Source organism: Crocodylus porosus, unplaced genomic scaffold (genome assembly GCF_001723895.1).
Source record: "Crocodylus porosus isolate Cpor-Errol unplaced genomic scaffold, CroPor_comp1, whole genome shotgun sequence".
NCBI classification, from domain to species: domain Eukaryota; kingdom Metazoa; phylum Chordata; order Crocodylia; family Crocodylidae; genus Crocodylus; species Crocodylus porosus.
The window spans coordinates 257,564,075-257,578,517 of NW_017728886.1; the positions used below are offsets into that span (position 1 = coordinate 257,564,075).

Below are 14,443 nucleotides of genomic sequence, written 5' to 3' on the forward strand. Positions count from 1 at the left end.
GTTTCCCTAACATTTGCAGTACGGAATTGAGTGCCTGTCCTAGCATTTATTGGAGAGAGGGTGGCAATTGTAGAAGACTGAACAAAATGAGCAAATGTGCATTTTGAAGATGCAGCTCCCCACCCCCTTTTGAAGCACTTCTGTTTGTCCATAGCCTATGTCTGCTTCCTTGTGTGCAAAATCAAAATCCTGTCTCCATAAGGATGCGGTTAGGAGTTTTTGTGTTGTCTGGCACTCCATACTAGCTTTCTCTCTACCTTCTTCAGATTCTGTGTAAAATCCATAGTTTTAAGTAGTTTCTGATTTCTGGAGAAGAATTTTGCATTTAGAGTAAAGGGAGTCTGGTTATGTGGCAGAAGAACAGAAGTCAAAAGGCATTATTTTTACCTTATTTTCTATCCAGAACGCCCATCGGTTCCATTAGTTATTCATATCCTGCTAACTGGAGGTCCCTAGGTTTTGAGCATGAAGTAGTTGTATTAGTACAGGAGAATTTTGCAAATGTTGGGCCACTTGATGTTTTCCTGTTTGTTGTAGGACATTGCCATCATTAATGAGGATAACTTGCCAGTGTTCAATCGCTGTGGGATTATGGCATTGGTTGCAGCTTACCTCAATTTTCTAAGTCAGATGATTGCAGTCCCTGCCTTTTGCCAGCATGTCAGCAAAGTAAGTCTGGAATGAGCCTCCTTTTTTTATGTGGTATTTCCTGCTGTATAATATTTAAATAACTTTTGCTAAATAATAGTTTATTTTTCTATGCTGATCAGATACTGAGATTAAAACACTAACTGTAGTAGGTAGAATATATGAAAATGCTACTGTTAAGTTCTTACAAGCACTTCCTACTTTTTCATAACTTGTATTGGTATTTAACTCTGTAGCAACTGTCTATCTAATAACTGTACCAGAGGACACATTTCTCAGGATCCCACTGCAGAACCATACCAGTATCGAGTTAGGTCCACTGTGTGAGATTCTAGGGAGAGAATGGATATAAACTACATAATAAGAGATCTAAGCATATTCTGTATCTACCACTACTGCTATATCAGTCTTTCAGGCCAGCTAGCACATTAGAGAACGATCGCCTTTTCATATAGCATGTTTATTTTAGTATAGCAGTATATTTAATTCTTTAGTGGACCAGATCCGTTACCATTGTAGCTCTGTAACCTTCAGTTAAGATGTAATGATTTGCTGCAGCTAAGAATCTGGTCTGCGGTCGGCAACCTAAGCAGTTGTTAGATGCGGGTTATTTCGGGAAATAAAATTTAGTTTGTTCAAACTAGAAATGCTCTTTTTCAGTAGGTTGCAATAGGTACGCTAATTTACATATGCACACAAATGTTTAAATATGTAAATATAAGATTGAAAAGGTTTCATTCATTCCTTCAAAACGGACTCTAGTTTTCCTTGTTTTACAGGTCATTGAAACTAGAACTGTGGAAGCACCCTATTTTCTTCCAGAAAACATATTCAACAAGTGCACGTATGAAGATATATAATTTATAATAGAATAGATGGGGATGCATTTAAATATATTTTGTACTGTGTACGTCATAGGAGTAGGTTGACTACCTTGAGAACTGACATAAAATATTCAAGGAACATATTCTCAGGAGAGGGCAAGTTAGTATTAAAGAAATAAAACGGGGCACTCAGCATTTTATATTAATTATTAAATGAGGTTAATCCAGTATACCTGCATCTTGATGCTGTGGCACTTGAGCAATTTTAGGTATCTTATGCCCCCTCTAAATGTGCAGGTAAACGTGCAATAAGATCTAATGCACGATTCACAGAAATAGTGTGTCCTGCAATGCCACACATGCATGGAGGAGCAATTGTGGGATCACATATTGGATCCCATTGCTTCTTATGGCTGGTCTCCCACTCTAGGGTTCATGAAATGCCTGCAGGGTGGGAAGATCACACTCATCTAGGGGGAGATCACCACAGGGGCAATCCTTCTGTCCCAGGAGTTTCATGCAGCCCGGGACAGTGAGATTGCTGGGTAAGGGTAAGGTACACCTCTGCAACTGGGAGCCTCTACAGCTGATGGGGCTCCTAGCTGCAGGGGAGACCCTGCTACACATGCATATTAAAGCTTGATAGCAATCAGCTATAAAGTTAGACCTCAATAAAGTGTAATAACTTTATAGTTGGTTGAAGCTTTTTATTGTGTGATAAGTACTTTGCACGTGTAGCTAGTCTAAAGGTAGTTGTACGGTTAACCGGTTAATTGCACAATACCCGTAATGTGTAGGGAGAGCCTCAATGTATAACTTAAAAATACAGGCTGGTTGTAGACATTAAAAAGCACACACACACCCCACCCTGTGCTTTACCAGAAGAAGCAGTGTATTACTTCGACTTGGCTCCACAGCATCCATATAGATTGAGTGCTTCAGCAGGACTTTTTGGTGCTTTTATCTAAAGTCAGTTCAAGCACCTATTGGATTAAAAACTCCAGAAAAGCCCCACTAAAATGCCCAGTCTGTACAGACATCGGGCAAGCTGGGTCTAACTAACACGCTGCCGCTTCTGGGCACGTGCTGGTATCGGCGAAGGAGCGTGCGAGGATTAAAGTAATGCACTGGGTTTTTGTTTTGTTTTGGGTTTTTTAACGTCTGTAAGCAGTCGTAGTGTGGTATCCTAAGCACTTTACCATGTGAGCACTACACCAAACAAAAAGAATTATTGTCTCAGCATGATCTTTCAACCCCATGAAAAACATATTGGAGAAATTGTTCTTGAATGTAAGTAAAAAACATCTTTTCTTTCTTTGTGATTTCTTTACAACTTTGAGATAGTGGATAAATTGAAAATAGGCAAAAATAGTTAAAGCCCAGACTGTGAAGGATAAATAGTTTTAAGTTTCAGATAAACCAGATATAGTGAGTTCACTCTTAGTATTGGAAAACTGTGCAGAGAAATTAGTATTGGCATGTGACCAGTTGAATTATCTTTATTTCCATCCAAATGTTTCTACTTACCTGAGTTGGCTGAAAACTTGTGAAAGAATCTTTTTTTTGATCCATGTCGGTAAATATTAACTGTTAATGTATGTTTAACAGTCTTCCAAAATCCTTGGAGAAGCACGAAAAAAATTTGTTTTTCCTGACAAACAAGATTGCAGAGTCATTAGGTGGCAGCGGATACAGCGTGGAAAGACTGTCGGTTCCATATGTGCCCCAAGTAACAGGTGAGCAGTGATAAATGATGCATCTGTTACAGTAGCAACTATTCATAATTCATTTTTATGCCTTGTCTATCACTTCACCCAAAATATATGCAACTTAAATACTTGGCATCAAATGCATTGAAAGTATAATCACAGAATTCTTCAGAAATAAGAATTTGCTCGCGGTACAGAAAATACTGTGAAGTTTCTCTAATTCAAATTGAGTAGTCAGTTTTCTGTGAAGATTAAGCAAAAAGGGAAAAGGGTTTGTTATAGATATTCTGTGTGTGTGTGTGCACACACACACACACACTTTTAAAAAATAAATTATGCCCTAATTTAGAAAAGCATCCCTATTTAGGAAGGACATTTAAATGTAAATGATCCAAAGAACTCTAACATATATATTTAAAAGTAATCATGTGACTAGTTGCTTTCCTGAAAGGGGTTGGATTTAACATATTTAGTCTTTCCTGAATCAGGACCTTAATTGGTTGTTCAGATGTACTTGGATAAGTAAAGTGGTTATTTTATTTCGGTGGTTGTTTTTCAGAAAAATGACCTGAACTAATGATTACAGGTGCAAGATTAGCACTGCGTAGGAAAACAAAATTTCCATCTAGCAGAACAGTCTGAGATTTTGAAATGTAATATAGTCAAAATCAGGGCAAAAATAAAATGTTGGAGTTCATAGTGAAAATAAATATTAAAATATTTATTGACCTTAGATTTATAATGTAATAGAATAAGTTTTAAAAAAACACTTTGAATTTTGATTTCCATAAAAATGTAAACTAATTTGATGTGTTCTGTTAAAATATTTTTGGCTTCGTTGAATTAACATTTTTAACAACAAAAAAAAGCTCTGTGAGAACTATCTAGTCCCAATTTATTAATTTTAATGATTTATGGGATTTTTAAAGTACAGACTTCTTCAGTAGACAAGTTAATTTTGTTACACTGCCCCATCCTGCTGAAAAAAAATGAAGTGTTGGAAGAAATAAGAGGTCGTCTTTCTGTCTGTTTTCAGATCTAATCTTTGGAAAGTCTTAAGCTGTGTTATATTTAAACAATAGGATTTCTTTTGATTTTTCTGCATTTCTTCCCAATTTTTGCTTTATAGCTGATAATTAAACATACATTTTTGTTCTTGTTATATATTTTTGAATTTAGCTCTATTTCCATCAGGCAAAAAGCCTCGTAAATGCAGACACAAGTCAAAAGGTAAACCAAACTATAGGTCCGCTTGCCCTCCGCATAGCTGTCCTCTGCGTGGCTAGGGCATTCTCAGCCACACAAGCTGCTTTTAGAAAACCTCTAGATAAATAGCCCAAATATTGTGTTGTGTTTAGTTTTTATGTATTAGCTGTCCTCCTGTTTGCTGCTGATACTGTAGCTATCTTTTCCAGGTTATACTTTGTTTTACTCTTGGAGTTTCTGTCCTAAAATGCAGCACTAACTACTACTTGTACGTCATGGTAAGCTGTAGCAAGATGCCAGGCATCGACAGCAAGGTTCTGTGAAAAATTTCAAAATGTGGAAGGTTTTCTTGTTTTTAAACAATATGACAATCAATATTGCATTTTTCATATTTAACTAAAACCATTTTTTACTTGTTCCTCATCTTTTATTGTGCCACAAGTTTTAAAATTGAAAATGTATATATTATTTATAAAAATTCAAGGGAAGGTAGAGGTTAATGGAATTGAGCCAGGGACTTGGGACTTTTGGTACAAGGGGGAGGTTCCAGAAATCTCATCTGTGACTGCGAGGAAAATAAATTAGCTCAGTGCTTCTGGTTAAGAAGATTTCCAGTGAAATACCATATTGTATATACAACATACCCCAAAATAAGACACGTGTCTCATTTTAGGAAAGCAAAATGAACTGAAAAGGGTTTTCCAGAGTCCTGGCTCAGTTCTGGGGCCATGGAGCATGGGCAGAGTCTACTCATCATCCTCCTTTCCTGCTCAGCCAAAAACTGCTGCCATGTTCGCAGCAGCCATGCCAGGGTTAAGCCTCCAGCTTTTAGCTGAATAGCAGACACTGCCTTTCCTACCTCCAACCTGGAGGGAACAGCCCCTGGCATCCTCTCTGGCACGCTCAGGCCTCCATTCCACTGTAGGAATCAGATTCCTCGCTTACAATGCGCACCCCAATCTTCAATGGCTAATTTGTGGGAGAGGAGAGAGAGAGGTGCATAGAGTATGTGAGCAAATACAGTTGTACTTTTAGGTCTCAAAATGAACTTCTCATCAAGGTGACCAAGGTAGTTCACTCCTGACTACAGTTCAGGAATTTCACACAGCATTAGCTTTCATTCAGGCCTTCTCCTCCACATGAAGATTTTCAGGAATTTTTTTTGCATTTTAAATTCACGTGTCAGCTTAGTGCAAATTGAACTGTTCAGTGCAAACAGGTCCTTATTTTTTTGTCATAGTGAGACATCCACCAGAACAAGTGGCGAGCTTTCAACACAGGTGTCACAAGTGGCACTAACAGCCTTTGAATGCGACACATGGTGGACTGGGGAGAGGGCAGGAAGCACAGGGGCAACAGGGCAGGAAGATGAAAGCAGAGCAGCTTATTGGGCAAGAAAAGAGAATCAGAGTGGTACTTCGGGAGGGGTAAAGCTAACTTGCAGCATTCCTGCCCAAAAGGTTGGCCCCCACTTCACTAAGGGGAAGCCTGAGCTCGGATTGTAGGGCATGGTTTAAAAGCATGGGGTGGATTTTTAGCTTTAAGATCCAAGAGCATAAAGTTAGATGCCCATTTCCACATGTCCCTATGCAAACCCATTTTGCCTTTTCTCTGTTCTTGGAGAAAGAAAAGTTCCTGTGCTTATGTGGAAACAGTAATGCTGGAAAATAGGCACATACCAGTGGGGATCTACATGGACCAGAGGTATAACTCTAAATTTTAGGGCTCTGGGCAAATTTTTTGCGGGGTCGGGAGGCAAGCATTCCTTTGTTGAATCTAGACCTGTCTTGTGCCATCTTGGTCATAGGAGTGCATCTGAAGCAGCTCTGCTTTGCCTGCCCATGGGAAGGTCTTAACTGCCCTGGGGACTCAGCCCTACTGCTCCTGCTGCATCCCTGCACTCACATCCTGTGGCCAGACAGTCCAAAGCTGCTTCTGCTCCACTTCTAGGTCTGGGCAGCATAGGGTTGTACTGGCAGACCCTCTTCAACTACCCCCTGCCCCTTATATTACTTACATGGATGCCAAGGTCAGCAACATGGATTCAGGAGTACTCAGTGCTGGAATTTTTCAATGTAAGGTGTAAGCAAGCACACAGACTTCACAGAGCTATAAAATGTAGATAGGTTGTCTACATTGTTTAGTTTTAGGCAGCCAGTGATGTATCTACAGGTTTCATTCACCACTGTGTCCATTCTTTTTGTGTGTATGAACCATTTGTGTACTGGGTGCACACATTTTGCTGCTGAATATCTAAGGGCCAAGATGGTTGACCTAAGTGTTGGTGTGTTTGCTGTCCATTTAAAGTTGGCCAGTTCCTTAACGATGTCATCATGAACTTACATGTGTGAATATTGTATGGTTGTCTAATAGCCATCACTAAAGAAGCATCACTTTGAGCTGAAGATTACATATTGTGTCATAAAATATATCCATAGAAATAGTCTTGTCTAGTCATGGAAATAAAGGGCTGATTAGTTTGGAGTTGGCTGTTAGATCTTAATATCTCAGCAATCCAAGCTGATCTCTACATAAGCTTTCTATGTGGTTAGTACCAGAGATGCATAGATACTAATTTGTATTTTTGTAGACACAAGAAAATAACGTTGAATAACCTGGCATTTTTTTCTTGTCACAATATTCCAACACATAGCAACCAGCTATAACAAGATTGGGCCAGAAGATGGATCTGTTACCAGCAAGGAAATAATTCATTCTCAGATATAGTCCAGGAGACCTCTGTTCATGATGAGGATTTTGCCAGTGTTGAGTTAGAGCACATAGGGTGGGCAGTTCTTTGAAACAGGATCTACTTGCACATTCCATATACGTTTGAATGTGATTACTCAGTTACTGAGATCTCTGGTATCCTTAAATGACAGCAATTTTTGTCACTGCTGTAAAGTTTCATTTTTCTGGTGGACGTGGATTCTTTTCATATTTCTATGTTAGGTTATCATCTGCTCTTTCCACCTAGGGCATTATTTAGACCTCTCTCTACTCACAATCTTCCCTGGGACAACTTTGTATCCTGCTTTGATGGGTTTTTTTTCCCTTTCTTCAATGGAGGCATTTGATGCTATATTCCTTTGATGATAAAGGAAAAACAGATCTGAGCATTTTCTGAAATATTCCTTATGTTTGCAATATCTCCACTAACCATCTTTTTCTGTCAAACATTTTGCTTCTGTGGACTAGGATTCAATCAGTGAAGTCATTTCCTATGAAATATCCTCCTTTGTGTATAAAGGCTGCATCCATTCATGGCATGGTTTTGTTATTCTAGATACTTTTTAGTATTAATCTCCTGTGAGCAAACATCAGGTTTTGAATTTGGTGGAAGGAAAAAAATAAAACCCGTCTTGATCATCTTCAAACAAAAAACAGTGTTAAGAACTTAAAGTGTGTTTAATGGATTGCAGCCGCGTTCTCATTTACATTAAAAGCCCTTTAACTGTTTTCTGACAATATAAATGAACCTTAAACTATGTGCAAATCTGACTTTTTTTTTTTTATTAAACATTTATGCACGGTAAAAAAAAAAAAAATGTAAATGAGACTCGAACCATACATCAGTTCATTAAGCACATTCCTTGTCTTGAGCACCGGAATAAATCCCATCATTTAACACATCATATTTTGAAAGGAAATGTTTTTGGATACACACTTCTGAGGAAGAAGTAAATCATGTGTGCTGTAAAAAGCTATCCCAGATTATCTCAAATGTTTTTGATGTAATTCTAAACAAGTATTGTTCGTGGATGGAATACGTGCAGGGTCTGAAAATCACTATCCAGTTGCTCTTAAAACTGCATAGGGTCATCAAATGTTAGTTGAATTTCTAATGCTGAATGTATGCTGTATCTTCTGAAATAGCATTATGACATCAGAACAGAAATTTGTTTAAAGAAAAAAGTTGCCTTTCATTCAGGGGTTACTCATTCTTCCAGTTTTCAAAAGAAATTTTATGCATCATTTTATACAGCATTTTACTGCAACATACATTATCTGCAGCATTTTACTTTGAAGACGGAATTATTGAAAGATCATCTTAAATACAGCCCCCCACTATATCAGGGAAAGCAGTGGCAGGGGGTGAGGGGCTAGACATCCCAACCCTTGCCCCCCTGTCTGCTCATGCCCATGTCTGATCCCTACCACCTGTCTCCCCCAGTCCATGAACCCCCTTACTGCTTACTTTCAGGCATGACTTGCTCTTGAGAGTATCAAGTCCTTTGTGTTCCCCAGTAAACATGATTGGCACCCTCAGTGCTAGTCAGAGTGCTATATGCCTTTTAACAACAAATTGCAGGGCATTTAGACCTTAAAAAAAATTTTAAAACAGGAAAAACGAAATGAACAAGGAAGTAAAATTATGGTAGACATGAATTCAGTAGCCAAAGGAGAAAGGAAGGAGGTGTATTTTGTTCCCAGATAAATCTATTTCTTCCTGCAGAAAACTGAACCATCTGTCAAACAACCCTATTTTATTTTAAAACTGCAAACACAAGACCTTGATATATGCACTTTTATCACAAATATCATTCTCTTCCATTCAAACCTTTGTGGATTACCATGTTTGCAACAGTGCAGATTGCAATGCTTTTAAATTACTATTGTATTTCATAGTAACAGTTTCACCTGAGATGCTTGAATTGAGGGCTAGTAGGTGAAATGTTATTTTTTTATCACTAATTCATGCTAGAACTTAGTATATTTTTTTCACAATTGTCCAAATGATAAAATAAGTGGATTTGGAGTTAAATTGCCAGATTAAAACAAATCTACAGCCATATGGAAAAGCCTGAGTTTACTTGTCTTATCTCTGATAGAGAAAACGTTTTTCTTCTAGATGAAGACAGACTTTCCAGAAGGAAGAGTATTGTGGACACTGTGTCTATTCAGGTGGATATTCTGCCTGGCAGCAACTCGGAGGATAAGGTATGAAAAACAAAAGTTATTTTAAAGGTGGTCTTTTTTTTTCATGATATGACAACCTATAGAATGAAACTTTTCTAGTTGATCTAAAGAGAGTGTTTTCAATTTTGTTTTCATGGCTTTCCTACCAAGCAGTAGCGATCTGTTATCTAATTGATTGAAATTGCTGCTTGCAGTGCAATATATTACCTGTTTTGTATGATAATGTTAGATGTTATTGGTTCATTATGGTTTTTAGACATTTAGCTTTCTACCAGTGTGATTTATTGGGGAAATATGACATACATGTTTGTCTTCTGCATAATAGATTATGAAATACTGCACTCTTACTGAGTAAAATATAGGCAACATCAAATATTTTAGCTCATTGTTACTGACCTGGTGTTAAGGACAGCCCTTAAGAAGCATAACTAAATTAATGAGTCCTACACTGTCCTTTGTTTTCTGGAAAGTAAGAAGAATTTATGCTAATTACCTTGTAAGTAATCTGCATTATGGCTAATTATTAGGGCAAACCTTTTACAACTTAACTGAAACGTTAATATTAATAACTAACATTTCCCTTTGCAGTTGCTAATAGAAGCTTATTCTCCAAAAGGCACATCGCAGTGTAAGATGTTCTGGTTAGCCTTGCCTTTTGGCAGTCACATTACATTCTCATATTCAAGTTAGGAGGAATACGGTATAGATAATGTCCGGGATCAACATCCCTTTTGCTGGAGGGCAGGAGCTCCTGCTCAGGATCCCCGAGAAGCAGCCTTATTTGGTCTCACTCTCCTGAGAGGACCCCCTGCAGCCAGCCCTAGCATGGCTTCACAAGGGGCAGGCCTCTGGGTTTGAGATGCTGGCTTTTCTCAGTCTTTGGCTTCTCCGGTGAGCCACAGCACCCCCACCTCCGAGAGCTCCTTCTGGTCAACTCCTGAGAAGAAGGGGCCATGTTTTCTCCTTTAAAGAGGAGGGGGTCAGGCTGCCAGTGTCCCAAACAGCACAGCAGGTTTTGCTTCAAAACAGTCTTTATTGTGCCATTCTGGTTCCTTCTGCCCTTCCTGCAGCCTTCTTTTCCTCCAGCTCTCGAAGCTTCAGTCTCTGTCCTCAGGCTCAGCCAACCACACTTGCAGCTGAGCTATTACAAAACTATAGCATTCATCAAGGGACAGCATTCATCCAGGACAATGAAATATTATGCCATGGCTAAACAATCAGGAAGCAATTTATGGGCCCTGGTGCCAGGCCCAGGCTGCAATCTCCCTCTGGAGTGAAAAGGACATATAGATGTCCTGCCTGTGGAACTATTTACAAGAATTATTTGTAGCAAAACTGCTCCCAGAGTAGTCCCCACAAGAGCTGCCAGCTAGGACTTGGCCACATAGCCGTTTTTGATACAAATGAATGACTCTAAGGTAGATGCACATTGGGTTTAAAAAACATACCCAGTCATTGATTGTTTGCTGTTAAACGAGGAGGGGCTGGAAGGACAAGATCAGATTGATGATTCTCTACCAAAAGTCACAAGGTATTCAACCAAAAGGATTTTCTATTCCATATTTATTCATTATAGTTTCTCCAGAAATGAGAATATAATACAAATCCAGTAACAACTACTAGACCTTCTAACTGTTTTTTATTTGTGTCTTCCCTTTTTTGGCATGCCTCGTGTTTTTTTTTAGCTCGGATTTGGTTGGCTTCCTCCTCCACATAGCTGGGATACTAACATGAGGCACGTGTTAAGATTATAGGGAAAGTCTCCATTCTCCTTACCAGTCCCCGGTGCCACAGCAGAATGCTGCATGCAGGTAGCATTTAGAGAGGATTGCTGCCAGTAGGTCTGTACTGAGTAATTGCACACCGTATGTCTCAGAGCCTCATCATGGCTTTTTTTCCACGCTAGCAACTAAAAAAAATTAATCCCTTACACGAAGGCAATCTCTGACAAATGTCAAGCTCCTTTTCCAAAGTATGAAGATGCTCAAATTCCTCAGCAAAATAATTCAAAGAAATTTAACACGGGGAAAAATTTACTTTCCCCTAATATGATTTTCTTGATTTAAGTTATTTTGCTGACACTCTCCCCAGAAAAGGCTGAAAGTGAGCCTCAGGCAGATGTCTGTTTTAAGAAATTTCCATCTCAGTAGTGAGTTTGTCAGGCTAGATAACTGAAGATAGCGACACCTATACTTTGTTGTCCCACACTGCCGCTGTAAGTCCCTATCAGCTCTGCCTAAGATAAAATAAAGTTGGTGGATCACTGAATTATTGTTCTGAGCAGAACACGAGAATAATCAAACAGCAAATGTATTAAAATGGTGAAGAAGTATAAGGTTACTTGTTATATATATGATAGTAATCTCTATTTCTAAGAAATAAAAAAATCAGTCAAACACAAGTTAATGAGAAAAAGTGCTGTGACATTTAAGGGGTGTACTTGGTACTGTGACGTTTAATGCATTTATTAGTTGCCATGTTACTACAGGAGCATACGCAATTCAAATTAATTAAAAAAAACATTTATTTTCTGCAGATCAGTAACACTGAAGAAATCACCTTTGAAGCTTTGAAGAAAGCCATTGGTGAGATTTATTGCAAGTCTTTGTTTACATAGCTTACTCCTGTCCAATCAATGCAAGAGGCAAGGATTTGTTTTTTTTGGTGAGGCATAGAAAGGTAGAGAAGCTTTTGAATGTAAGGCATGTCCAATAAATGAAATACTTGCCAGAAACAAATTTCTGACAGCACAGCATACTTAAAATATTATTTGGTTTTCCTGTCACAAAATGCATTGATTTGCAACTACATGTACTTGTTTCCAACCCGTTTCAGCGATCTATATTAAGCATTTCTCTGAGAATTATGTTTGCAAATTTCCTTGGGGGTAGTGAAACATACTTTAAAAAAAAAAAATTGTAAATGAATCTTGTTGTGACCTGTATCTAGATCTTGGCTCTTACAAGTTAAGGCCTGAAAAACACTTCAAAGATTCATGACTTTTTTTTTTCCCTTTGAAAATTTCAACGGAGCAAAAATTTACAGTGTATTTTGAATAGCGGCGGTTATATTGACATCCCTCAGAGGTCGTCTTTTGTAAATCTTGCATTGTGAGTTTTAAGGGATTCTGTTTTAGTCTCCAACGTTTACATGTGATAACTTTGTAACTTTATAACTAAAAATGGATTTTTCCAACTACCTATCCACCATACTAGACCTAGGAACTATGTGTTCAGCCAAATCATTTCTGTATTATATTTCACTATTAATCAGGGTTCTGCAAGTCAGATGCCCCTCCTTGCACTTTGGAAGGTAATTGTGGGGGACATGCTTTCAAAAAAAATATTGTTAGTGAGATTGTAATGTTATCTGCAAACCTCGTTATTCTCATTATGAATGGAAATAAAGAAGCTCCTCTTGACCTTTTGGTCCAAACTAAGTTTCTTGAACTTGTTAAAAATTTGACTGCAGTACATGTAGCGTTGATGAGCTTACTGGCACTCAAAATTTTAATCTCTGCCAGTAACATGTTTGCAAGGTGTAAGTGCCCAGGTCCTGTCTTCTAGCACCAGTCCAGTTGCACCATTGGCAACTGTTGCAATTCTGATAGCTGTTTAGGTGATAACAAACACAGAATTGCTCTCTGGTTGATAAAAACAAGTTCAAAACACCCACATTAGCAAACTCCTCCAATTGGTAATTGTCCTCCAATCTTTTGCAATTCACAGATGTTGAAACCTTGCAACGCTAACTACACCTTGAACTTCTGAGTTCAATTTCACTGTATCTCCATGTAGATAAACATGGGCTTCTTAATGGCTGATGTTTCAACTGCAAACTGTTCACTAAAAATTGCTACAAGTACAAAATGATGCTTACATTTTGGAAAACTTTTTCATCCAAAGAAGATTCTCTGCCTGTTCAGAGGACTGTAAACCTTAGTCCCCTGATTTCAAAGCAGTGGTCAGTATATGTACATCAAGCCTCATTTTTAAGCATGTTGAGTTGGGGTGGGGAGGGGAAGGAGGGAGACAAGTGGTACAAAAACATAGTATCTCTTAAACATATTGTATTTAAGTATAAGGGGCCAGCATGTAGTGATGGATGCTTATCAGTTACATAAGTAGAATGTTACATATGTTGGTCATTGAAACACAGAAGACCGTGCATCACTCAACTGGTGGTGACCTACAGCTAAAATATATCATGCAACCCATATTCAATCCAAACTCCCGTTGGCTGAGTAGGGATTGGAAGGTATGGTCCTATGTTCAATTGTGCATGCTGGTGTTTTTTTTCTGGCATGTGTTGTTATTACAGGGAATGTATATGATGCGGCTAGTACTTGCTCATTTAGGCTGTCTAAATACTGTTCCTTTGAGGAGGGGTTCTCTGCTTTCTTCACCATTTTTAGGTAACAGTAAAGGCCAACCTCTTAATGTTTGTGTCATTTATAAGTTGGCTGTTAAATGAATTGGAGCTCTTAAATTTTTTTTTAAAGATAATACTGGACTTGAGGAGCAAGAGAAAGAAAAGAGACGCCTTGTGATCGAAAAGTTCCAGAAAGCACCTTTTGAAGAAATTGCAGCACAATGTGAAACCAAAGTGAGTTCTTTGAATAATAATGCAAAAGCATTTGTGCAAGGGCTGATGTCAATGGGTGGGAATGGAGTTTGTGATAGCTTGCATTTGGTAATAGAGAAGCAGTTGTTTCCTTTTTCTCTGTATCTATTATACAAGTGTTACCAGTGTAGAATATCAAAATTACTGTGAGTATAAGTGGGATGAGTCCCCTTTTCCTTTGAGGAATATAAACTTTGTGTCCTCCACCCTACTTTTACTTTTATAGCCTTTGAAAGCTGGCTTTACAGCCATGTTTGTTTGAATTTGACTATTGTTTAGCAACTTCATTAATGATGTGGACATTGGAGTCAAAAGCGGACTGGCCAAGTTCACCGATGACACCAAACTTTGGGGCAGAGCATCCACACCAGAGGACAGGCGGGTGATCCAGGCTGACCTGGACAGGCTCAGCAAATGGGCGGATGAGAACCTGACGGTGTTTAACACCGAAAAATGCAAGGTTCTCCACCTTGGGAAGAAAAACCTGCAGCATCCTTATAGGCTCGGCAGTGC

The 14,443-nt window shown here is 38.6% G+C and overlaps 1 protein-coding gene across 1 annotated transcript in view; it reads left to right on the plus strand.

Moving 5' to 3' along the window:
• The window catches only part of EFR3A (EFR3 homolog A), a 99,868-nt gene that overhangs the window by 83,306 nt on the left and 2,119 nt on the right, over positions 1 to 14,443 (plus strand). The window contains exons 15-20 of the mRNA XM_019546917.1: positions 538 to 669; positions 1,428 to 1,492; positions 3,081 to 3,208; positions 9,240 to 9,328; positions 11,844 to 11,892; positions 13,809 to 13,912. Coding sequence (XP_019402462.1) covers positions 538 to 669; positions 1,428 to 1,492; positions 3,081 to 3,208; positions 9,240 to 9,328; positions 11,844 to 11,892; positions 13,809 to 13,912 — 567 coding nt within the window. The remainder of the gene's footprint in view (positions 1 to 537; positions 670 to 1,427; positions 1,493 to 3,080; positions 3,209 to 9,239; positions 9,329 to 11,843; positions 11,893 to 13,808; positions 13,913 to 14,443) is intronic.